At 44.5% G+C, this 25,457-nt stretch overlaps 1 protein-coding gene across 5 annotated transcripts in view; it reads left to right on the plus strand.

Moving 5' to 3' along the window:
• The window catches only part of MAP9 (microtubule associated protein 9), a 116,791-nt gene that overhangs the window by 38,791 nt on the left and 52,543 nt on the right, over window positions 1–25,457 (plus strand). For all 5 annotated transcript variants that reach the window (XM_070757315.1, XM_070757313.1, XM_070757316.1 and 2 more), the window contains 4 exons: window positions 2,689–2,735; window positions 4,492–4,657; window positions 13,920–14,009; window positions 19,325–19,486. In XM_070757315.1, coding sequence (XP_070613416.1) covers window positions 2,689–2,735; window positions 4,492–4,657; window positions 13,920–14,009; window positions 19,325–19,486 — 465 coding nt within the window. The remainder of the gene's footprint in view (window positions 1–2,688; window positions 2,736–4,491; window positions 4,658–13,919; window positions 14,010–19,324; window positions 19,487–25,457) is intronic.

A 25,457-nucleotide genomic window follows, 5' to 3' on the forward strand; every position in this document is an offset into this window, starting at 1 on the left:
CCCAGTCGCTTAGGCTTTTGCTGCTTCTGGAGGGGTGGGCGCCGATGCCGAAAGCCTCAGCGCCGTTTGGCTGCCGGGGGGCGGGGAGGAGAAAATCCTCCCCCCGCTCCAGGAGCAGCAAAAGCCTAAGCGGCGGGGTGCGCTGTTTGCCTTTCGGCTCCGACGCTTAGGCTTTTGCTGCTCGTGGAGGGGGGAGGGTGCCGATGCCAAATGCTTTCCCTCCGCGGTGGGGGGTGCAGGGCAGGCACAGTCAGCCCCAGGAGACAAAGAGAGAATGAGAGAAAGGAAAGAGACAGAAAGGGAGGGAGAGAAAGAAAGAGTGAGAGATAGAAAGGATAGAGAGAAAGAGGGAATGAGAGAAAGGAAAGAGATAGAAAGGGAGGGAGAGAAGGAAAGAGTGAGAGATAGAAAGGATAGAGAGAAAGAGGGAATGAGAGAAAGGAAAGAGAGAGAAAGGGAGGGAGAGAGAGAAGGAAAGAGGGAGAGATAGAAAGGATAGAGAGAAAGAGGGAATGAGAGAAAGGAAAGAGAGAAAGGGAGGGAGAGAGAGAAGGAAAGAGTGAGAGATAGAAAGGATAGAGAGAAAGAGGGAATGAGAGAAAGGAAAGAGACAAAGGGAGGGAGAGAAAGAAAGAGTGAGAGATAGAAAGGATAGAGAGAAAGAGGGAATGAGAGAAAGGAAAGAGAGAGAAAGGGAGGGAGAGAAGGAAAGAGTGAGAGATAGAAAGGATAGAAAGAGGGAATGAGAGAAAGGAAAGAGAGAGAAAGGGAGGGAGAAGGAAAGAGTGAGAGATAGAAAGGATAGAGAGAAAGAGGGAATGAGAGAAAGGAAAGAGAGAGAAAGGGAGGGAGAGAGAGAAGGAAAGAGTGAGAGATAGAAAGGATAGAGAGAAAGAGGGAATGAGAGAAAGGAAAGAGACAGAAAGGGAGGGAGAGAAAGAAAGAGTGAGAGATAGAAAGGATAGAGAGAAAGAGGGAATGAGAGAAAGGAAAGAGAGAGAAAGGGAGGGAGAGAAGGAAAGAGTGAGAGATAGAAAGGATAGAGAGAAAGAGGGAATGAGAGAAAGGAAAGAGAGAGAAAGGGAGGGAGAAGGAAAGAGTGAGAGATAGAAAGGATAGAGAGAAAGAGGGAATGAGAGAAAGGAAAGAGACAGAAAGGGAGGGAGAGAAAGAAAGAGTGAGAGATAGAAAGGATAGAGAGAAAGAGGGAATGAGAGAAAGGAAAGAGAGAGAAAGGGAGGGAGAGAAGGAAAGAGTGAGAGATAGAAAGGATAGAGAGAAAGAGGGAATGAGAGAAAGGAAAGAGAGAGAAAGGGAGGGAGAGAAGGAAAGAGTGAGAGATAGAAAGGATAGAGAGAAAGAGGGAATGAGAGAAAGGAAAGAGAGAGAAAGGGAGGGAGGGAGAGAAGGAAAGAGTGAGAGATAGAAAGGATAGAGAGAAAGAGGGAATGAGAGAAAGGAAAGAGAGAGAAAGAGAGGGAGAGAAGGAAAGAGTGAGAGATAGAAAGGATAGAGAGAAAGAGGGAATGAGAGAAAGGAAAGAGAGAGAAAGGGAGGGAGAGAAGGAAAGAGTGAGAGATAGAAAGGATAGAGAGAAAGAGGGAATGAGAGAAAGGAAAGAGAGAGAAAGGGAGGGAGAGAAGGAAAGAGTGAGAGATAGAAAGGATAGAAAGAGGGAATGAGAGAAAGGAAAGAGAGAGAAAGGGAGGGAGAAGGAAAGAGTGAGAGATAGAAAGGATAGAGAGAAAGAGGGAATGAGAGAAAGGAAAGAGAGAGAAAGGGAGGGAGAGAAGGAAAGAGTGAGAGATAGAAAGGATAGAGAGAAAGAGGGAATGAGAGAAAGGAAAGAGAGAGAAAGGGAGGGAGGGAGAGAAGGAAAGAGTGAGAGATAGAAAGGATAGAGAGAAAGAGGGAATGAGAGAAAGGAAAGAGAGAGAAAGGGAGGGAGAGAAGGAAAGAGTGAGAGATAGAAAGGATAGAGAGAAAAGTGAATGAGAGAAAGGAAAGAGAGAGAAAGGAAGGGAGAGAAGGAAAGAGTGAGAGATAGAAAGGATAGAGAGAAAGAGGTAATGAGAGAAAGGAAAGAGAGAGAAAGGGAGGGAGAGAAGGAAAGAGTGAGAGATAGAAAGGATAGAGAGAAAGAGGGAATGAGAGAAAGAAAAGAGACAGTGGTGAATACAATACTGTTCAGGTTGTTAATAAATGTTAATTTTATGGTTAAAACAAAAAATTTGACAATTTTTTTCCAATATAAGACATACCCCGAAAGTAAGACATAGGGGGGCTTTTGGGGGTAAAAAGAAAGTAAGACGCTGTCTTACTATCGGGGAAACACGGTAGTTATAGGTTATATTTAATGAGCACATTACTCCTTTTCTGAGAAAAAGTTGATTTCCCCACATTTATAACATAATGCCTATAATTCCTCTTTATAGATATTCTTGGTTACTATTGGAATGTAGCCCAATTTTGTAGGGCTATTTGAAAAAGGGAAAGAAAATTACATCAAGCAAGGCTCCTTGGGCCTTGTTAGACTTGGTGTATGTGCTGTAAGGAAAATTGTATATCATGACTTTTTCCATTTTTTTCAGGGCTTTAATTTCATACATCAACATAGGTACTAAATAGGCAATTTGAGTCTTTACTGGGTCATACAACCAATTATTATTATTTTTTTGGTTATATTAGGAAGAGTGTGAAGTGGTAGAGGCAGTTCCACAAAAAGCTAAAATCAGGTAGGAAATTTAATTTTTTCCCAAATAACTAATTGGAAATATAAATAATTGTATCTTTTTGGGTTAGGAAACTTCATTATTTATATTTTACATAGTTAAGAATGATTTGACATATATGTTGAATGGAGTAGCATAATATTAAAATTTTTACAATGTATATCCTGATACATAAATTACAGACAATATAATTTAATACAGGTAATCAGACTTGTGAGTTACATGACTCAAGAGGCAGTACCCATTTTCCAAAGCAATGTTTGAAATACGTTTTAATTCATGATTGATATCACTGTATTTCCCAAAATTATTGTATTTGTTGAACAGAACCTATTTAATATTTTTTATTTTAGAATCAGGTTAAACTGATGAAAAGGACAATCCAGGCAGAGTAAAAGGAGGGAGTTTTTAAAAATACATGACACGTACACAGGAAGAAAGTACTAGTTTTGCCATGAAGCTGCTGTTACCAGTTTTCTATTACTTTCTCGTTTCCTCCCCACTCCCTCCCTCTCTCCCTCTCTCTATTGCTATTCTTACTATATTTTAGTCTTTTAATTTTTTTAGTTGCTTGTCACTGATAATATTTGTTATTAAATATTGATGAATATGTGTGTGTGTGTGTGTGTGTGTGTGTGTGTGTGTGTGTGTGTGTATGTATCAATAATAATACAGTGGTACCTCTACTTAAGAACTTTTCTAGATAAGAACCGGGTGTTCAAGATTTTTTTGCCTCTACTTAAGTACCATTTTCTACTTAAGAACCCGAGCCCAGAAAAATTTCCCAGGAAATTTGAGAGCGACACAAAGGCCCGGCCAGTTTCCTGCCATTTCCTGCCTTTAATCCCAGCCACCTTGGGCTTTTCTAGGCTGCCAGAGGAGCCTTTTGGTGACACTTAAGGAGGCTTTGGCAGTCTAGAGCGAACAAAGCATTTCCCTTTCTCTGGGCACTTGGAGAGGGAATAAACCTCTGCCAGCATTCAGAGAAAAGAAAAGGGCAGCCTAGAGTGAACGGAGCGTTTTCCTTTCACTGGGTGCTGCTTCAGAGTCCCTCTTGTTTTTTTAAGCCTTCAAATTTTGGATTTTTTTTATTCCCCTCACCTCACCTTCTTCCTTCAGCAGCAACTGTCCTCCTCCTCTTCCTCCTCCCACCCAAATTCTGAGCTTTTATTTCTTTCCTAATGAGTTTGCACGCATTATTTGCTTTTACATTGATTCCTATGGGAAAAATTGCTTCTACTTAAGAACGTTTCTACTTAAGAACCTGGTCATGGAACAAATTAAGTTCTTAAGTAGAGTTACCACTGTATAATTAATCCCAGATAAAATTGTTACATTAAAAAAGACAATTGTTTTCACTTGCTTAGATTAAATGTTCTAATGACAGTTTCTAGTTCACAGACATATAGCTCTTCAGACAATGTGGAAATGCTAAATACTATATTTCTTCTTCCATAGAAGGAAGTTTCTGTCATAATGTTCTTTTCAGCTCTCCTTTCAATAAACTGGATTGAAGAGTTAATAGGGCTTTTACATTGTCTAACAGCTTCAATCAGAGGGCAAGAGGCTTGCCTACTAGATTCTATAGACTATATAGAATATATTAGGCTGGATATAATATTTTTGTTTCTTGAATTGTGGTTTCAATATTGCAGTTTTTAAGACTGTAGTAAACCTAAGAACACATGTATTTTGTCAGAAGACCACTCTGCGTTTATATTACTGATTAATAATTTGGTATAATACTTTTATTTTACAGGTCTTTGAGCACTACACATTTGAAGAAAACGGGGAAATGCTCTCCTGTCCCAAGAAGTACATCTGCTCAATATTTAGGGACATTAAAGTTCTTGGACAACAAACATCTACAAAAATACGGTGCTGAACTAGATGAAGCAGATAGTTTACGAGCAGCTGTTTACCAGGTATGTGTTTAGCATATTTAATATTATGAGAAAATCTGTCACAGCAGTTTCTAGATTTAATTACGATACCCGCTTCTGGATTTCTCATATCTGTGAAATGATTCTCAGATTAGTGACTATATAAAATGAATGAATGAATAAATGAAAAAAACACTGGTATTTGGCCCTCCTTACATTTCTTTTTTTTTTTAACAAAAAAGTAACAAATTGTCTTACATTTCTTCATTTAATGTTAAATCATTGGAATTTTTTTTGATCCTATTAAACCACATAAAATCCCAAATACAATTCAGGAACTTTGTAAGTTAGACTGAAGAAACTGCACCAAGTGGAAGATCCAACAGATTCCTAACAAACCTAGCAGACAACTTTGTTACCCAAAAAGTAGAGAAGGGAACAAGGGGATCAGCCATATTAGACTTATTTCTCACTAACAGAGATGAAATGATAGAAGGTGTTGAAGCTACAAGAATCTTGGGGGCAAGTGATCATGAAAATTGAAATTCACCATTATACAAACAAAAACAGTAGAAAGTCAAACTAGAGTCTTTATTTATTTATTTATTATTTATTATTTGGATTTGTATGCCGCCCCTCTCCGAAGACTCGGGGCGGCTCACAACAAGTGAAAAAACAATCCAATACATAATCCAATTAATTAAAATATTAAAAGTTTTTTTTAAAAACCCTATACTAACATACACACACACAAGCATACCATGTATAAATTCAGCGGGCCCAGGGGGAGATGTTTAGTTTCCCCATGCCTGACGGCAAAGGTGGGTTTTGAGAAGTTTACGGAAGGCAGGAAGAGTAGGGGCAGTTCTGATCTCCGGGGGGAGTTGGTTCCAGAGAGTCGGTGCCGCCACAGAGAAGGCTCTCCCCCTGGGGCCCGCCAACCGACATTGTTTAGTTGACGGGACCCGGAGGAGGCCCACTCTGTGGGACCTAATCAGTCGCTGGGATTCGTGCGGCAGAAGGCGGTCTCGGAGATATTCTGGTCCGATGCCATGAAGGGCTTTAAAGGTCATAACCAACACTTTGAATTGTGACCGGAAACTGATCGGCAGCCAATGCAGACTGCGGAGTGATGGTGAAACATGGGCATAGCTGGGTAAGCCCATGACTGCTCTCGCAGCTGCATTCTGCACGATCTGAAGTTTCCGAACACTTTTCAAAGGTAGCCCCATGTAGAGAGCATTACAGTAGTCGAACCTCGAGGTGATGAGGGCATGAGTGACTGTGAGCAATGAGTCCCGGTCCAGATAGGGCCGCAACTGGTGCACCAGGTGAACCTGGGCAAACGCCCCCCTCGCCACAGCTGAGAGATGGTTTTCTAATGTGAGCTGTGGATCGAGGAGGACGCCCAAGTTGCGGACCCTCTCTGAGGGGGTCAATAATTCCCCCCCCCCAGGGTAATGGACGGACAGATGGAATTGTCCTTGGGAGGCAAAACCCACAGCCACTCCGTCTTATCCGGGTTGAGCTTGAGTCTGTTGACACCCATCCAGGCCCCAACAGCCTCCAGGCACTGGCACATCACTTCCACCGCTTCGTTGACTGGGCATGGGGTGGAGATGTAAAGCTGGGTATCATCCGCATATTGATGATACCTCACTCCATGTCCTTGGATGATCTCGCCCAGCGGTTTCATGTAGATGTTGAATAGCAGGGGGGAGAGGACCGACCCCTGAGGCACCCCACAAGGGAGAAACCTAGGAGCCGACCTCTGACCCCCCACTAACACCGACTGCGACCGGCCAGAGAGGTAGGAGGAGAACCACTGGAGAACAGTGCCTCCCACCCCCAACCCCTCCAGCTGGTGCAGAAGGATACCATGGTCGATGGTATCGAAAGCCGCTGAGAGGTCAAGGAGCACCAGGACAGAGGATAAACCCCTGTCCCGGGCCTGCCAGAGATCATCCATCAACGCGACCAAAGCGGTTTCCGTGCTGTAACCGGGCCTGAAACCCGACTATTGGGGACCTAGATAATCGGCTTCTTCCAAGGACCGCTGGAGCTGGAGTGCTACCACCTTCTCAACAACCTTCCCCATAAAGGGAAGGTTGGAGACTGGACGATAGTTATTAAGTACGGCTGGGTCCAGGGAGGGCTTCTTGAGGAGGGGGCGCACGAGCGCTTCTTTATAGAGTGATGGAAAAACTCCCCTCCCCAAGGAAGCGTTGGTAATCTCCTGGGCCCAGCTCCGTGTCACCTCCCTGCTGGCCGAAACCAACCAGGAGGGACACGGATCGAGTAAACAGGTGGCGGAACTCACAGCTCCAATGGCCTTGTCCACTTCATCAGGTGTCACCAGATCAAACTCTTCCCAGACAGGTGGACAAGTACGTGCCCCAGTCACCTCGACTGACTCGTTGTCAGTCGACTCTGTCTTACAATTGGAGTCGAGGTTGGCCCGGATCTGAGCGACTTTATCAGCGAAAAACGTGTTAAAATCCTCGGCACTACTCTGCAAGGGCTCCCCAACTCCCCCCTGGTTAAGAAGGGAGCGGGTCACCCTAAACAGAGCGGCCGGGCGGGATTCCGCTGATGCAATCAAGGCGGCATGGTACGCGCATCTTGCCGCCTTGAGCGCCACTTTGTAAGTCTTAATAAAAGCTCTTACAAGTGTTCGATCGGATTCAGACCTACTCTTCCTCCATCGCTTCTCTAGACGTCTCTTTTGGCGTTTCAACTCCCGGAGCTCCTCATTGAACCATGGGGCTCTACGGGGTCTAGCGCCGCGGAGAGGTCGCAAGGGCGCAATCCGGTCGAGAGCCTCCGCATCAGCCGTATTCCAGGCCTCCGCAAGAGACTCCACCGAACTGTGGACGAGTGCCTCTGGAATAACCCCAAGCGCCGTCTGAAAGCCCTCTGGGTCCATCAGGCGTCTGGGGCGGAACATCTTAATTGGTTCCGCCTCCCTGCGGGGAAGGATTGGAGCCAGGAAGTCAAGCCGTAGTAGGAAATGGTCTGACCATGACAAAGGCAATGTTTCTAAGCCCCTTAGTCTCAGACCATTACTCAATTGCTCGGAAAGGAATACCATGTCAGGTGCGTGCCCTCTCTCGTGAGTCGGACCCTGTACTACTTGAGTCAGGTCCATGGCTGTCATGGTGGCCATGAACTCCTGTGCCAACCCAGAGGTTTCGCCGAGTGACGGCAGGTTGAAGTCCCCCAGGACAATAAGTCCGGGGAACTCCACCGCCAACCCGGCTACCTCCTCGAGTAGCACAGGCAGGGCTTTTGACACGCAGCTGGGAGGCAGGTACGTGAGAAATAAGCCCACCTGAACCCCTAAGTCCAACTTCATCAAGAGAGACTCGCAACCAGCAATTTCCGGAGCAATGAGTCTACGTAGGCAAAGGCTCTCCCTGGCTATAATAGCCACTCCTCCCCCCCTTCCCTGGGGTCGAGGTTGATGCCATATCTGAAACCCAGCTGGGCAGATTTCAGAGAGAGGAACACCCCCCTCTGGGCCCAGCCAGGTTTCAGTAATACATGCCAGGTCGGCCTCCTCATCCAGGATCAAATCCCGGATGAGGAGAGCTTTATTTACCACCGACCTGGCATTGAGCAGCAGCAACCTGAGTCCAGGGCCAGAGTTACACTCATCACCAGTACCCAAGATTGGGCTCACAGAGCCAGAACAAGGGATCGTTATTAAGCAACGATCCCTCGTTCCCCTGGAACGGCTAACTCTGTGGCCCCCGCCATATCTGCCTCTCCCCAGCAACACTGGAATATTCCGACCCTCTGCCACCCCAGAGATCAGTGCCCCTTCCTCTCCTGTCTCCCGAGCGTCAGGTGGGCCAAATCTGTCGTTCATACTATTTTCATTCATCTCATGCATACCACAACCCCACCCACTCCAACCATCACACTCACACCAATCATTCATCCTATGCACAATATTACATACACCCCAGTCATCCATTCATTAAGAAACCCCCCAATAATATTAAGATTAAATTAGTAATAATTAAAATAGATTAACTTGATTATTAAAATACAATAAGAAAAATATCTAAATTTATCTAATTTAAAAAACTATAAATATAATATATATATATATATATAAAAATATTAAAAACACCATTAAATCTTGGACTTTAAGAGAGTTAATTTCAATAAATTCAGAGAGAATTTGGGAAAGATTTCATGGATGAGAATCCTCAAGGGGAAAACAACTCAAGAAGCTTGGGAAAATTTTAAAGGTGAGATTATAAAAGCCCAGACTTGTTCAATACCAACGAAGAAGAAAAATAATAGGTCACAAAAGAAACTAGCATGGCTGCATAAAGAACTCTCTGACAAATTGAAAGACAAAAGCGCACTAGAGTGCCTTCCGTCCCCTGTCCTATAGTCTCTCCTATATCTCCTATATCTTCTCTACTATATCCTCTATAACCTTCATTGTGCATTATTGTGCATTGGACAAGATAAATAAATAAATAAAAAATAAACAAAAAGGACAAAGAAAGAAAGGGAAATAACTAAGGCAGAATACCAGTAAATAGCCCGACCTGTAAAGATGAAGTGAGGAAAGCTAAAGCTCACAATGAACAATGAGTCTATGGAGAGGGGCGGCTAACTAACTAACTAACTAACTAACTAACTAACGAAAGAAAGAAAGAAAGAAAGAAAGAAAGAAAGAAAGAAAGAAAGAAAGCTTGCAACAAGAGTAAAAAGTAATTTAAAAAACCACTTCTTCCAACATATTAAAAACAAGAAAAAAGTCAAGGAAACAATTGGTCTATTGCATGGAGAAAAAAGCAAGAAAGTGACAAGCAGCAGGGAGAAAAACACGTTTTTCCATCTGTCTTTACACAAAAGGAAAAAACAGCCCAATCTATCAAAACCAGCCACAAATTTAAAAATTGGATTCGAATTTTAGAACTATATAGAATTACATAGGTAAAATTAATGGAAGATACATATGATAAATAAGGGGTTTATGATATGTACTGTATGATTTTATGAGTTTGCATTATGAATTTAAAATATACTTGGAAATGTAGAAGATTGATGAAAGTTAATAATAGTAAATGCTAAGTGCCTGAAAATTAATTGAGCTTGGAAATATTGAATAAAATTATATAAAAGTACAGTTTATGTAAATATATTAATTGATGCATTGGTGTTCAGGTAGATTTTCATAGTATTACTAGATTACTATAATACTTTGATAAATATTTAAGAAATGAAGATTTTAAAGCATGGATTTATTAATACTGTAGGGTTTTTTTTGTTTTGCTGGTTGTTTTAGTTTTAATAGTAATAGATTTTGGTTTTGTTTTATTATTAATTTCTTTTTTTAAAAAGGAAGGTAATTTTTCCCTTATTTTTTCATTCATTCATTAATTCATTCATTCAGACATACATACATACATACTTCTATGCCGCCCAGTCCCAAAGGGACCGCCGCTCAGACACTATACTTTTCCGCCCACACTGGAAAAAAATTAGAGGGAACATTGATGCCAGACTAATCTTATTGCATTATTTGACAAAGTGACAAAATTGGTGGACCAGGGGAATGCTGTAGATGTAGTTTACTTGGACTTCAATAAGGCTTTTGACAAAGTAGGCCATAACCTACTAAATAAACTAGAAAAATGTGGGATGGACAGCAACACCTCCAGATGGATTCAAAACTGGCTAACTAATCGCATTCAACATGTTGTGCTCAATGGAACTACATCTACGTGGAGGGATGTATGCAGTGGAGGCTCTATTTTAGACCCAGTACTCTTCAGCATGTTCATCAATGACTTGCATGAGGGAATAGATGGGAAACTTATCAAATTTGCAGATGACATCAAACTGGCAGGAATAGCCAACACTCCAGAAGATAGGTGCAAAATTATTATTATTATTATTATTATTATTATTATTATTATTATTATTATTTATTAGATTTGTATGCCGCCCCTCTCCATAATACAGAAGGATCTTGACAAACTTGAACAATGGGCACTAACAAAATTCAGTGGTGAAAAAAAGTAAGGTTCTACATTTAGGCAAGAAAAACAAAATGCACAGGTCCAGTATATATGGTACATTGCTCAACAGTAATAACTGTGAGAGGGATCTTGGAGTCCTAGTGGAAAACCATATGAGCTGGCAGTGTGCAGCAGCTGCACACACAGTTCTAGGCTGCATTAATAGAGGGATAGAATCAAGATTAGTTGAAGTGTTAATACCACTTTATAAGACCTTGGTAAGGCCATACTTGGAATACAGTGATCCCCCGCTCGTTGCGAGGGTTCCGTTCCAGGAACCCCCGCAACGAGCGGGTTTTCGCGAAGTAGCGCTGCGGAAGTACAAACATCATCTGCGCATGTGCAGATGGTGTTTTTACTTCCGCAGCGCTAGCGAGGAGCCGAAGATTGAGGACTCAGCTCGGAAGCTGCACGGGTGTTTTAAAAGGTCTCCGCCGGCATGGGGGGCTTCTTAGCACCCCCCCAAACCCAAGTTGGGGGTTCGGGAGGTGGTAGGAAGCCCCCCATGCCGCCGGAGACCTTTTAAAACACCCGTGCAGCTTCCGAGCTGAGTCCTCAAGCCAAGCGCAGAAGTTAGCCTTGAATCCCTTTGAATCCCGCCGCTTCTGCTGGATACGGGCGATGGGGGGGGCGAGCTGCCACAGCCCCTGGCTTCCGCGCCGCTCGTCCCACCCACCGCCCGTATCCAGCAGAAGCTGCTGGATTCAAAGTGCTGCTGGGAGCCGCAGGCGAAAGGAGCTCAGGCATCGGAGCGCGGCGCCAGGCATTGTTCTCCGGACCCCGCCCGCTCAGCCCCGCGGCGGCCCTTTCCCTCTCCAGGCTGCGGGCGGGGTCCGGAGAACAATGCCCGAGCTCCTTTCGCCTGCGGCTCCCAGCCCACCGCCTGTCTCCTGCTGCCCGGTTTAGCCAGGACACGAGCGGCGAAATGACTTGGAGGAATGTGAAGCTGAAACCGGCCGGTTTCAGCTTCACATTCCTCCAAGTCATTTCGCCGCTCGTGTCCTGGCTAAACCGGGCAGCAGGAGACAGGCTTTGAGTTTTGGCTGCGGGGGGAGAAGTAGGACTTTCCTAACTCCCTCGCCCCGCAGCCAAAACTCAAAGCCTGTCTCCAACGCGCGCTACGATCTTCCGGGCGAGCCAGGCTCAGCGGATCAAGGCAGCCGCTTGGGCCGAGAGGAGCCGGCCTTGATCCGCTGAGCCTGGCTGGCCCGGAAGATCGTAGCGCGCGTTGGCTGCACCGGCGGCGAAATCGCTCGCCGCTGCAGCCAACGCGCGCTACGATCTTCCGGGCCAGCCAGGCTCAGTGACGGAAGGCAGCCGCTTGGGCCGAGAGGAGCTGGCCTTGATCCGCTGAGCCTGGCTGGCCCGGAAGATCGTAGCGCGCGTTGGCTGCACCGGCGGCGAAATCGCTCGCCGCTGCAGCCAACGCGCGCTACGATCTTCCGGGCCAGCCAGGCTCAGTGACGGAAGGCAGCCGCTTGGGCCGAGAGGAGCCGGCCTTGATCCGCTGAGCCTGGCTGGCCCGGAAGATCGTAGCGCGCGTTGGCGGATCAAGGCCGGCTCCTCTCGGCCCAAGCGGCTGCCTTCCGTCACTGAGCCTGGCTCGCCCGGAAGATCGTAGCGCGCGTTGGCTGCACCGGCGGCGAAATCGCTCGCCGCTGCAGCCAACACGCGCTATGATCTTCCGGGCGAGCCAGGCTCAGTGACGGAAGGCAGCCACTTGGGCCGAGAGGAGCCGGCCTTGATCCGCTGAGCCTGGCTGGCCCGGAAGATCGTAGCGCGCGTTGGCGGATCAAGGCCGGCTCCTCTCGGCCCAAGCGGCTGCCTTCCGTCACTGAGCCTGGCTCGCCCGGAAGATCGTAGCGCGCGTTGGCTGCACCGGCGGCGACATTGCTGCCAGCTTGGCTTCGCTCGCCGCTGCAGCCAACGCGCGCTACGATCTTCCGGGCCAGCCAGGCTCAGTCACGGAAGGCAACTGCTTGGCCCGGGATGCTGGGCCGAAAGGAGCCGGGCTTGAAGATCGCAGCGCGCGTTGGCTGCGGTGGCGAGGGCTTGCAATAGAGGGTGGAGGAAGCGGCCATGGGAGGGCGAGCTGCCTCAGGGAGGAGGATCGGGCGGGACCAGGTGGGGGCTGGAATTTCTCCGCCAGGGCGAAGGGCGGGCGAGCGGCGAAGGGCGGGCGAGCGGGTGCTGGGGAGGGCTTCTCGCCCTCCCGACAGCAAGAGGGGGGAGCGAACGGCGTGGGCAGGCGAAGGGCGGGCAAGCGGCAGCGAGGAGTTTGCGTGGGCGGTGGGGAAACTCCTCGCTGACGCCAGCAAGAGGGGGAAGACCCAGGGAAGCCGCTGCCATCTACGCATGCGTGCCCGGCACGCATGCGTAGATGGTATTTTGACTTCCGGGTTGAAAAATCGCGAATTACCCTGTTCGCAATGGTCGGGGACGCAATAACCGGGGGATCACTGTACTGCATTCAGTTTTGGTCGCCATGATGCAAAAAAGATATTGAGACTCTAGAAAAAGTGCAGAGAAGAGCAACAAAGATGACTAGGGGACTGGAGGCTAAAATGTATGAAGAACGGTTGCAGGAACTGGGCATGGCTAGTTTAATGAAAAAAAAGGAGCGGGGGAGACATGATAGCAGTGTTCCAGTATCTCAGGAGTTGCCACAAAGAAGAAGTCAACCTATTCTCCAAAGCACCTGAGGATAAAAAAGAAGCAATTTATGGAAACTAAACAAGGAGAGAAGTAACGTAGAACTAAGGAGAAATTTCCTGACAGAACAGTTGATCAATGGAACGGCTTACCTCCAGAAGTTGTAAATGCCCTAACACTGATTTTAAGCAGATGTTGGATAACTATCTGTCTGAAGTAGTGTAGGGTTTCCTGCCTAAGCAGGGGATTGGACTAGAAGACCTCCAAGGTCCCTTCCAACTCTGTTGTTGTTCTTGTTGTTGTTCTTGTTGTTGTTGTTATTATTATTATTATTATTACTGGTAGTAGTAGTAATAGTAGTAATAGTAGTAGTAAGTGCATATTTAAAAAGTCAGTTTTAAATAGCATTTAATCAGATTTATTGTTTTTAATAAGCTTGAACTTATATGCCTCCCAAATGATTTATTGTTGGGTGGTTCAGAAATCAAAGTGAGATTTTAACAAAATCATGTGACATAATTGTCATAAGGTGACATAAGACTTTTCATTCATTTCTTATAATTCCTCTCTTATTGCTATCCCTATATATTTCTCTCTCTTTATAGGACTGGTTGGAAAAGAAGAGAATCTTCCTTTTGGAATTACAAAGAATAAAAAGAAACAAAGCTGAGAACTTGCGAGAAAAAAATGAAAAGGTTGGTTTTAAAACCATAAGTTTTATTAAGGCATTCCATATGTGTTCCAGTTACGTCCTGTTTTTTCTGACTTCATGCAAATGATCTTGCCCTTAAACTGACATGTATTCAGCATAACTGTAATAATAAGCATTCATTGTTAAACTTAATTATGATAAATAAAGAAGCAAGCAAAGAGGATTGTACATAAGTTTGTATTATTATACACAGAATAACAAACATTAGTGTCAGCTCTAAACATATAAACTTACAGAATGTTGATCATGGTTTTTTTAAATGTTAAAATAATTATTGATATTTGTATATTGGTTTTTAACTTTATTTGATTTTTTGCAACTGCCTATACAGTACAGTGATCCCCCGGTTATTGCGTCCCCGACCATTGCGAACAGGGTAATTTGCGATTTTTGAACCCGGAAGTCAAAACACCATCTGTGCATGCGTGCCTTTTTTTTCTATGGGCACGCATGCGTAGATGGCGCCCGGCAGATCAGCTGCTGGGCGGCTTCCCTGGGTCTTCCCCCTCTTGCTGGCACACACACACACACACCTCCCTCGCCTTTCGCAAATAATAATAATAAATAATAAAAACAACCCAAACCTTAAAAACCGCCTCTTAAGCCTCCTGCCCAACGAGACGACCCCGAATGGGTAGCCCGCCCAGCCTCCCACCCATACGAAGGCGTCGGCGTCCGGTCCCTCTGCGGCTCGGCGTTCACACCACCCGCCTTCCCCAGAGACGCAGCAGCAGCAGCAGCAACCCCGAGCCGTGGCCGGGACTCCGTGTCCATGAGGAGACAGGCAGGTCGTCGGCTCAGGCGCGCGCGAGCACAGCCAAACCGGGGGGCCCGGGCGCTTTCTTGGAGCCGCGGCTCAGCATCTCGCGCCGTCAGAACGTGACTAGCCAAAGCAAGCGTCCGCTAAGGGATTCCCGTTATCAGCCGCCGAGCCTCCCCCCCGGCCGGCTTCCCTCCAGTTTGAAGCCCGAAGGACTTTGGGGGGGTGCTAGCGAGCCCCCCTTGTCGGTGGGGACATTTTAAAACACCCGCGCGGCTTTCCAATGAGTCCCGAAGACAAACGCGGAAGTTTGACGTTTGTCTTCGGGACTCATTGGAAAGCTCCGATCGTTTTAAAACAGTTGCGCCGTTCTCCGCTGACTCCTGGCGAACTTCCCCGCTTTAGGAGTCAGCGGAGAACGGCGCGCCTGCTTTAAAACGATCGGAGCTTTCCAATGAGTCCCGAAGACAAACGTCAAACTTCCACGTTTGTCTTCGGGACTCATTGGAAAGCCGCGCGGGTGTTTTAAAACGTCCCCTCGCTAGCACCCCCCCGAACCCGGGTTGGGGGCTCGGGGGGGGTGCTAGCGAGCCCCCCATGTCGGCGGGGACGTTTTAAAACACCTGCGCCGCCCCCAATCTTCGGCTCCTCGCTAGCGCTGCGGAAGTTAAAAACACCATCTGCACATGCGCAGATGGTGTTTTTACTTCCGCAGCGCTACTTCGCGAAAACCCGCTCGTTGCGGGGGGTCCTGGAACGGAACCCTCGCAACGAGCGGGGATCACTGTATTTGTTTAGAGGAAATGGGAAGCCATATAGATCTTCTTCCTTCTCCTTTTCCTTCTCTTCCCCCCTCCCCACCCGCTCCTCCTTTTAAAAAACCTCAAAATATAAAAATAACCACTTGACAGTCAGTATAAGACAAGGGATATGCTGGTCAAACATTTTCATATTCTGTTTTAGGTTCCATAAAGACTATAGTAATCCTAATCTACAGGAAAAACCAGAGTTTTCCTAATCACACAATAAAAGGCAGCAGTATAGGACACAGTATTCAGTGTCCTCTAGCTACTTACTGTCAATGAGTAAAATGCTGCTTCAAGGGTAGCTTAGAGCAGTGTTTCCCAACCGGTGTGCTGCGAGACATGGTCAGGTGTGCCTTGAAGAAAGAAGCTCAGCTTCTGGTCTCGCAACTTTTTGCGAAGAGCAAAAAGTTGTGAGACCGGAAGCTGAGCTTCCTTCTTTGCGCCTTCCAAGTTTTCCGGCACCTGCAGCGCCCCGCCCGGCTGGAGCTTCCCTGGCGGCAGCAGCAGGTGAGCTTTGGGGCCTGGCGGGAGGGCAGCAGCAGCGGGAGGGCGGCGCACAGCGGGAGGGTGATGGCAGCGGGCAGTAGCCGTGGGGCAGCGGCAGGGTGGTCAGCTGTGAGGCAGAGCTCCGGAACGGAGGCACCGACTGGCAGCAGCTGGACATGTTGCTGTAGCCTTGGGGCGGCGGCAGGGTGGTCAGCTGTGATGCGGAGCTCTGGAACAGAGGCACCGACGGCAGTGGCTGGACATGCTGGAATTGTGTGGCTGGCACTTGCCTGCTGGCTGGGCTGGGATGGAGGCTCCAGCCCCACGTCCATGCCTAGCGCAACGCCAGCATGTACGGTGTCTAGCAACACGTCTAGTCGCCGCCGTCGGTGCCTCCGTTCCGGAGCTCCACCTCACAGCTGACCACCCTGCCGTTGCCCCATGGCTACTGCCCAATGCCGCTGCTGAGGGAGAGAAGGGGGAGAGAAAGAGATAGCAAGAGAGGGAGAGAGAGAAAGAGAGAGGGAGAGAGGGGGGAGAGAAAGAGAGGGAGAGAGGGGGAGAGAAAGAGATAGCGAGAGGGGGAGAGAAAGAGATAGCGAGAGGGAGAGAGAGAAAGAGAGAGGGAGAGAGGGGGTAGAGAAAGAGATAGCAAGAGAGGGAGAGAGAGAAAGAGAGGGAGAGAGAGGGGGAGAGAAAGAGAAAGCAAAAAAGAGAGAAAGAGAGAGAGAAAGAGAAAGAGATAGCAAGAGAGGGAGAGAGAAAGAGAGGGGGGAGAGAGAAAGAGAGAGAAAGCAAAAGAGAGATAGAGAAAGAGAGAGATAGCAAGAAAGAGAGAGAAAGAGAGAGGGAGAGAGGGGGGGAGAGAGAAAGAAAGAGAGAAAGACAGCAAGAGAGAGAGAAAGAGGGGGAAGGAAGGTGAGGGAAAGACATAGAGGGAGGGAAAGAGGGAGAGAGAAGGAGGGCAAAAAGAGAGGAAGGAAGGGAGAAACAAAGAAAGATGGAGAGAGGGGGTAAAGAAAGAGGAAGGAAGGGAGAGAGAAAAAGAGGGGGAGAGAGAGAGAAATAGATCGAAAGGTAGGAAGAGAGAGATTTTTTTTGTCCAAACTTTTTTTAGCGCCCCCCGCCCCCCCGCTCAATGTTCCCCAGGATTTTGTAAATGTGAATAATGTGCCGCGGCTCAAAAAAGGTTGGGAAACACTGGCTTAGAATATACTGTCAAGGAATAATCAGAGCATGGTTTGTAAAAATTGTTGAATGATTTATGTCATGACGCTAGTAAGATTGAACAAGTGTCAGGCCTGTACAAGTACTGCAAAATGCTTTCTTAAAATAGGCATACCAAAGAACATTGAACAAAACCAGTCAACAATTACTGTCATCACATACAGGAACCAATCTTTTAATTAGCTCAAGTGGATGGATTAACACTGTCATATACTTACACAATATGTGTAAGTATATGGAGTACATTGATTAACACTGTCATATACTTATACAATATGTGAAGTCACAATTGCTATCTCTCAGTAATGAGAAAGATTTAAAAAAATGGTCAACAGGGAGGTTGGCAATTTTTTTTAAAAAAGTATTTTAGCTATGTTAGCTGGGCTTTGACAGAAATTGTAAATACAATTATATGCCCTTTAGATTCCATATGATAATTATGTAAGTGTTTTCAGCTGATTTCAAACATGATGAATGTCTGCAGGACTTCATAATGCTCATATGCTTTATAAATTACCATCAGTATTTTTACACATTATTTTTATGTGTAAATATCACACATTATGTGTGTCACAGGTCGAGAGTTCTACATTCTTTTGTTCTCACAATCGTAATATATAAGCAAGTACTTTATTTATTTATTAATATATTTATTCAAATTTTTTAATGCCGCCCTTCTCCTTAGACTCTGGGCGGCTTACAACATGTTAGCAATAGCACTTTTTAACAGAGCCAGCATATTGCCCACACAATCCGGGTCCTCATTTTACCCACTTTGGAAGGATGGAAGGCTGAATCAACCTGAGCCGGTGATGAGATTTGAACCGCAGATCTAGCAGTCAGCTTTAGTGGCCTGCAGTACTGCATTCTACCCACTGCACCACCCCAGCCCACTCATTATTTTAAGTGCATTAGAATAATTGAGAGGAGATTGTCGGTTTTTAGACATATGAAATAGTTAATTATTATATATAGAATCTGAATTAAATAGCACAATTGTACAATAGTTTGGATTCAGAAGCAAAAAAGCCATTCAGCACATGCAAAAGTGCTCATGTGGTGCCTATCTGCTTTCCTTAAAGCAGCTGGACTCACATTGACACCCACAGTGACTAATACACAATCCTGCCAGAATTGGTATTTGGTTAAGCAGTTGCAGACAAGTGCTAATTTGTATCTCCAAAGCACATTTTTCCTCATGAAATAATGTTGCATCCATCCAAAGTATTCATGTTTAAAAAGTAGTTGAAGTCTTATTTCCTAAATCAAAACCTAAATCTCTATCCATTCAGTTGATTGCTCTTGACAAGCTCTACAGCAGCCTTTCCTAATTTCCTGCCCTCCTAATGTATTGGGCTGAAACATGGATGGTCTCCCAATCACCCTTGAATATAGGCAATGCTGGCTAGTAACAAATGTGTTCTGAACAGAAAAATAGCTATTGTATTTTTAAAGGTAGGTTTACTAAAGGTGATGGAAAAGAAAGAATTTAATAGAATATTTTCCCTGATCCTGAAGCTTTTCTAATTAAGGAAAATATTTGTAGTTGAGGGTTGAAATGAGGTACATCTCGTGGTTACCTAGTCTAGGTAATGAAATGTCTGCAAGAAAACAAGCTCAAAAGAGCACCAAGAACTCCTTATTTTTCTAATTTACAAATTTATATTTCTGTTAGTATGGATTTTTGTTCTTGTATCCCTGTATAAAATATGAGATGAACAAAATATTTTAGGCGTGTGGTGACTAAGACCAATTTTCCAAAATAGCAGGAATTCTTCTTCAAGAAAGAAGAACGTCACAATTGTCTGTCTAGATACTAACTACCAGTTCAGATAAATAGGTCAAAATTAGCAGCATCTGTGCTCTACTGTGTTGAATGTAGAAAGAGTTGAATGTTACATGTTTTGGAGTAAAAAGTAATCTTATAAAACCAGCAATTTAACATGTCTACAAGATCATTATTTTATATGACCATAATAAAAAAAATATGCAACATTTACAATGCTATTTTCCATATAGAAGGAAGTTGCTAAAAGAGAAGAAGCATTTGCATCCTTTGAAGCGTGGAAGGCTATGAAAGAAAAAGAAGCAAAAAAATTGGCTGAGAAAAAAAAATTGGAAGCAACAAAGAAAAAGAAAGAAGCTGAACTAAATGAGAAGAAAAGGGAAGAGGCACAAAAGGCAGTAGTTTTTATCTTGCAAATGTTACATTTGGTGAAAAATCATAATACATTGAAATGTATTGTCAGTGCTCTCCGGGTAGTCCTAGATTTATCACCACCCTCTTAGCAACTATTTAAAGTTATGATGGGTGCCTGAAAAGCTATCTATAATCTAAAATTAGCACCTGCTTCTAGGACTATGCCATGTGCCTACAGGGATACTAAGGGGTGAAGTAGCCTGCTTTCCTTCCTAACACAGCTTCAAATATCTACCGAAAATAAATGAGTAATTAGAGATGGGGATCAGACTCAGTGGAGTAAGAAACAGGCCCAAGTCCAGCATGGCAGGAAAGACATGTGGGGACTCTCGGGCAGGTAATGGACCATGAGGTGCCTTGGGGTGAGGAAAGCCTTGGAGGCTGGGGCAGGTGGTCTAGGCTTATACTAGGTCTCCCAGAGCCCCCCCCCCCCCAATCCTGAAGCACCCATGCTCTACTTAATGACCTGTGCCATTGCTTAACTGCATCAGGAAGTGCAGGGATGGGGATTATTAAGCAAGGAAACCATGTGGGTGTCTTGTTCAATGATCATCATAATTTACAACCAAAAGGGCAGACTCCATTATGGTGGTAAGTTGAGAACTATATATAATTATTTTTAAATTTCATGGCAATTGTAAACTTCCTTTTTCTTTATTAATTAAGGTAGAATAGAATAACAGAGTTGGAAGGGACCTTCGAGGTTTTCTAGTCCAATCTTCTGCTTAGGCAGCAAACCCTACACCACTTCAGACAAATGGTTATACAATATCTTCTTAAAAACCTCTGGTGTTGGAGCATTCACAACTTCTCAATGCAAGTTGTCCCACTGATTAATTGTTCTAACTGCCAGGAAATTGCTCCTTAGTTCAAATATATAAATGTTCAAGTCAAGGTGTTTCTGTATCTTAAATCTACCTTCTGAAGTGTTGGCTATTTCAGCCAGCTTGGTGTCATTTTATTTATTTATTCTTTGTCCAATATACAATACATATGGAATGAAATAGGCATTAAGTAGTATATATAGGGATAGTAAGTAAAAAAGAAGAGGAGTGGATGAGAGGGAGAGAATATATAGGATATATGAGAAAAGGAAAGGTAATTGGACAGGGGACGTTAGGCACATCAGTGCACTTATGTACGCTCCTTACTGGCCTCTTAGGAACCTGGAGAGGTCAATCGTGGAGAGTCTAAGGGAGAAATGTTGGGGGTTGGGAGTAGACACTATAGAGTCCGGTAATGAGTTCCACGCGTCGACGACTCGATTGTTAAAGTCATATTTTTTACAGTCAAGTTTGGAGCGGTTAATATTAAGTTTGAATCTGTTGCATGCTCTTGTGTTGTTGCGGTTGAAGGTGAAGTAGTCATTGACCGGAAGGACATTGCAGCATATGATCTTGTGGGCAATACTTAAATCGTGTTTTAGGCGTCGCAATTCTAAACTTTCAAGACCTAGGATAGTTAGTCTGTTTTCGTAAGGTATTCTGTTTCGAGTGGAGGAGTGAAGGGCTCTTCTGGTGAAATATCTTTGGACGTTTTCGATAGTGTTGATGTCTGAAATGTGGTGTGGGTTCCAGACAGATGAGCTGTATTCGAGGATGGGTCTGGCATAAGTTTTGTAGGCTCTAGTCAGTAGTGTGAGATTGCCAGAGCAGAAGCTACGTAGGATCAGGTTAACAACTCTGGAAGCCTTTTTGGCGATATAGTTGCAGTGGGCTTTAACACTTAGGTCATTTGATATTAGTATTCCAAGGTCTTTTACTGAATGTGGGTTGGCTGTGAGGGTTTGTTTATTCAGTTCATATATGAGGTTTGGATTCTTTTTGCCGATGTGGAGGGTAGAGCATTTGTTGGTTGATATTTGAAGTTGCCAGGTGTTAGACCAATCTGAAACAAAGTCAAGGTCTTTTTGGAGAGTGAGTGTGTTGTCAGTGGTGTTGAAAAGTTTCACGTCGTCAGCAAAAAGCACACAGTTGCTTGTGATATTATCGCAGAGGTCATTGATGTATAGGATGAAAAGGGTAGGACCTAGTACGCTGCCTTGGGGAACGCCACTTTTGACAGGGACGGGGGTGGAAATGGCGCTTCCAATTTTGACGACTTGTTGCCTGTTTGACAGGAATGCAGTAATCCAGTTGTGTAGGAGTCCTGAGATGCCATAGGATTTGAGTTTTAAGAGAAGTTTGTCGTGAACCACTGAGTCGAAGGCTTTGCAGAAGTCAATATAAATTGCATCGATGGATTTTCCTTGATCAAGGTGGGTGGTCCAGATATTTTTGCAGTGAAGTAGTTGTAGGTTGCAGGATAGTTTGTTACGGAATCCAAATTGTTTGTTTGAGAGTAGGTTATTAGATTCTAAGTGTCGAGTGATTGATCGGTTTATAATTGATTCCATGATTTTACAAGGGACGCAGCATAGTGATATTGGTCTGTAGTTGTCAACTAGTGATAGGTCTCCTTTTTTTGAAAATGGGGATGACTACTGCTTTTGACCACAGTTTGGGAAGGGTGCTGGTCCTGAAGGATTTTTGGAAGATAATGCTTAGGGGTTCAGCTATGGCAGAAGAAAGTTTTCTTAGGAAGTAAGCACAAAGACCATCTGGACCAACAGATAGGGAAGGTTTGAGAACACGGATTGCTTTTTCAACGTAGTCTATAGTGAAGATGGTTTGAGTTAGGTTTTTTAATGAGTTTGGAGTGCAAGTTGCGAAGAAGGGGGATGAGCCGTTACTGTTAACAAAAACAGAGCCAAAAAAGGAGTTGAAGAGGTTAGCTTTGGATGGGTCATCAAGGTATTCTTTGTTATTGGGTCCTACGAGAGGTGGAATAGGTCTGGAGTCATTGAGTTTGTTGTTGACGAAGTTGTAGAAGGCACAGTTCGATTTGATGTGTATGAGGTTTTCCTCTTGTTTACTGTGATAGTTGAGACATTCTGCTTTTATTTGTTGGCATATGCTTCTGTAGCGGCTTTTAAAGTTGGTTACTGGGCCTTTTTTGTTTCTACGCCAGAGGGATCTTTTTTTGGTTTGTAGTTTCTTGATCGAGACAGGTACGTTATTTTTTCGTTTTCTTCTGGGAGAGGTGAGTGGTACATGTAGATCTATAAGTCTATTAATTTGGTATAAGAACGCATTGTAGAGGTCGTCAATGGTGCTGCAGTTAGAGAACAAGGATTGCCAATTAATGAGTGAGAGATTGGCGTCTATGAGTTCGTAGTTGGCTTTCCTGAAATTGTACTTAGGTGGTGCGTTGTTCAGTTGAGTGATATGATGGTGTAGGTTTAGGTTGAAGTTGATCATGCTATGGTCGCTGTCGGAAAAGGGTTCTCTGATATGCAGTCCATAAATAGCACTTTTGCTATTACAGAATATGAGATCGAGACAGTTGTTGAGTCTGGTATTGTTTGATACTAATTGTTCCAGTCCCAGGCTGGTGATGGCATTATAAATGGCGGTATGTATAGGTTCGGTAGAGCATTCATTTAGTGTCCATTTGATGTGTGGTAGGTTGAGGTCACCTATGAAGATAATAGGATAGGGACAGGAGGTTGCCCATGTTAGTAGGGAGGTTAATTTTGTTGCATGTGTAGTGTCATAGTTTGGAGCTCTGTAGCACAGTAAAAAGCGGAGAGTAGTGTTGAGGGAAAGATCGCAGATTAAGGTTTCAGGAAGGAGTAAATTGTGTGCAACTTGAATGTTTTTTAGATTGAGTGAGCTTTTATAGAATATGGCTACACCACCTCCTCTGCGGGATTCGCGGTCGGACCGGAAGACCAGGTAGTTATTTTGAGTGATGATGGAGTCAGGATAGGAACTATTCAGCCATGTTTCGCAAACAAAGATTATGTCAAATAAGTTGGTGTCGAGTAGAAGGAGGAATTCAAATAACTTGTTGATTAAACTTCTTGCATTGATTATTTTGCATTTGAGATTGTATTTGTGTTCAGGAAAGAGATTGGGTTGGGTTGAGTTGAAGTTGGATTGAGGCGAGGTAGTAAGGGGCGCGTTTTCCTATTCATTGCTGGAAGTGCTGGGGAGGTCCGGTTGTTGATGAGGAATGGTGGGTGGAGAAGTGAGGGACGGTTGAGGAGGGGCAGACGGTTTGGAGATGAAGGGAGGGTTGTGGGTTTTGGTTCTGATGCAATCCGAGCGGTAGTCTATGTAAAGGTTAGTTTCACCGAGTTCACGACGTCTCCTAAGTTCAGCGCGTAGTTCCCGGGAGCGGATGCGTTGAAGTAGTGTTAAGTCTGGTCTGGATCTGAGTTTGTTGTATGTGGTGTTGTTTCCGGCGATGGAGTTCATGGTCCTGATGAACTGTTGTTTGGTTGTTTCGCTTGTGCAGACTATTCTGCACAATCGGGGAGCCGTTGATCCGTCGCTGTACTTCAGAATGGGGCCGTTTCTGGAAACCTCTAAGATGTCATCAGGTGTGATTGTTTGAGGATGATGATTGCGGATAATGTTACGTATATTTGTTAGGTCAGTTTCCCCGTTTTCCTTTAGGCCAAAAAGGATGGCATTTTGGCGTTTTTGTGCCCTTTCCATGGCATCGTTCACCAGGGGAATTCCCCATCTATCCCCTTGTCCAAGTCATTGATGAAGATGTAGAAGAGTTTGGGGCCTAAAACAGAGCCTTGGGTACTCCACTGCATACTTCCCTCCAGGTAGATGCAGTTCCATTGAAGATTACACATTGAGTGTGGTTAGTCAGCCAGTTACAAATTCATCTAGTGGTGATGCTGTCTAACTCACATTTTATTATTTTATCTAGTAGTAGGTTATGGTCTACTTTCTCAATTGCCTTACTGAAATTCAAGAAAATTATAAAGATAGTATTCCTCTGGTCCACTAATTTAGTCTCTCAAAGAATGCAATAAGATTAGTCTGGCGTGATCTGTTTTTGACAAATCCATGTTGGCTTTTGATTATTACTTGGTTTGCTTCTAGGTTTTCACTGATTCATTGCTTGATTATCTTTTCCAGAATCTTCTCTGGTATTGAGGTCATGCTGATAGGTCTGCAGTTTTCTCAATCTATTTTTTTTTTTGCCCTTTTTTGAAGATGGAACTTTACAGTTCTCTAGCAGTTTCCCATAGCTCCAGGATCTTTGAAAGATATAGTTCAATGATTCTGAGATCTCGTCTGCCAGTTCCTTCAGAATCTTTGAGTGTAATCCATCTGGTCTTGGTGATTTGAATTCATGTAGGCTGGACAGGCGGTTCCCTTACATTTTGTTCCCTTTTTTAACTTGTGTTCCTAAACTGGTTTTTGTGGTGGTTTTTGATACACTGGCCAAAATTTTCCCTTTGTGTGAAGACAGATGCAAAAAAACAAGTAGTTCTGCTTTCTCCCTGTTTCTTGTCACCTTCTTGCCACTTTCCCCCAGCAATGGACCAATTGTTCCTTGGCTTTTTTCTTGTTTCTAACATATTGGAAGAAGCTTTTTTTGTTATTTTTAATTTTTGTCACAAGCCTTTGTTCATTGTGAGTTTTAGTTTTCCTCACTTCATCTTTATATGCTTGGACTATTTGCTGAGATTCTATCTTAGTTATTTGCCCCTCTTTCAACTATTTGTCTTTCAATTTGTCAGAGAATTCTTTGTGCAGCCATGTTGGTTTCCTTTGAGTGGTGTTATTTTTCTTCTTTATTGGTATTGTGTTAAACTGGGCTTTTATAATCTCATTTTTTCAAAATTTCCCAAACTTCTTAAGTTGTTTTCCTCTTGAGGATTCTCAGCCATGATATCCTTCCCAAGCTCTCTCTAAGTTTATTGAAATTAGCTCTCAAAGTCCAAGACTCTAGTTCTACTACTTATGCTCGCTTAATGTTGAATTTCAATATTGCATGATCACTCCCTCCGAATGTTCCTGTAGCTTCAACACCTTCAATAATTTCATCTCTGTTAGGGAGAATTAAGCCCAATATGGCTGATCCCCTTGTTCCCTTCTTTAC

This window comes from Erythrolamprus reginae, chromosome 7 (assembly GCF_031021105.1).
Source record: "Erythrolamprus reginae isolate rEryReg1 chromosome 7, rEryReg1.hap1, whole genome shotgun sequence".
Taxonomy (NCBI): domain Eukaryota; kingdom Metazoa; phylum Chordata; class Lepidosauria; order Squamata; family Dipsadidae; genus Erythrolamprus; species Erythrolamprus reginae.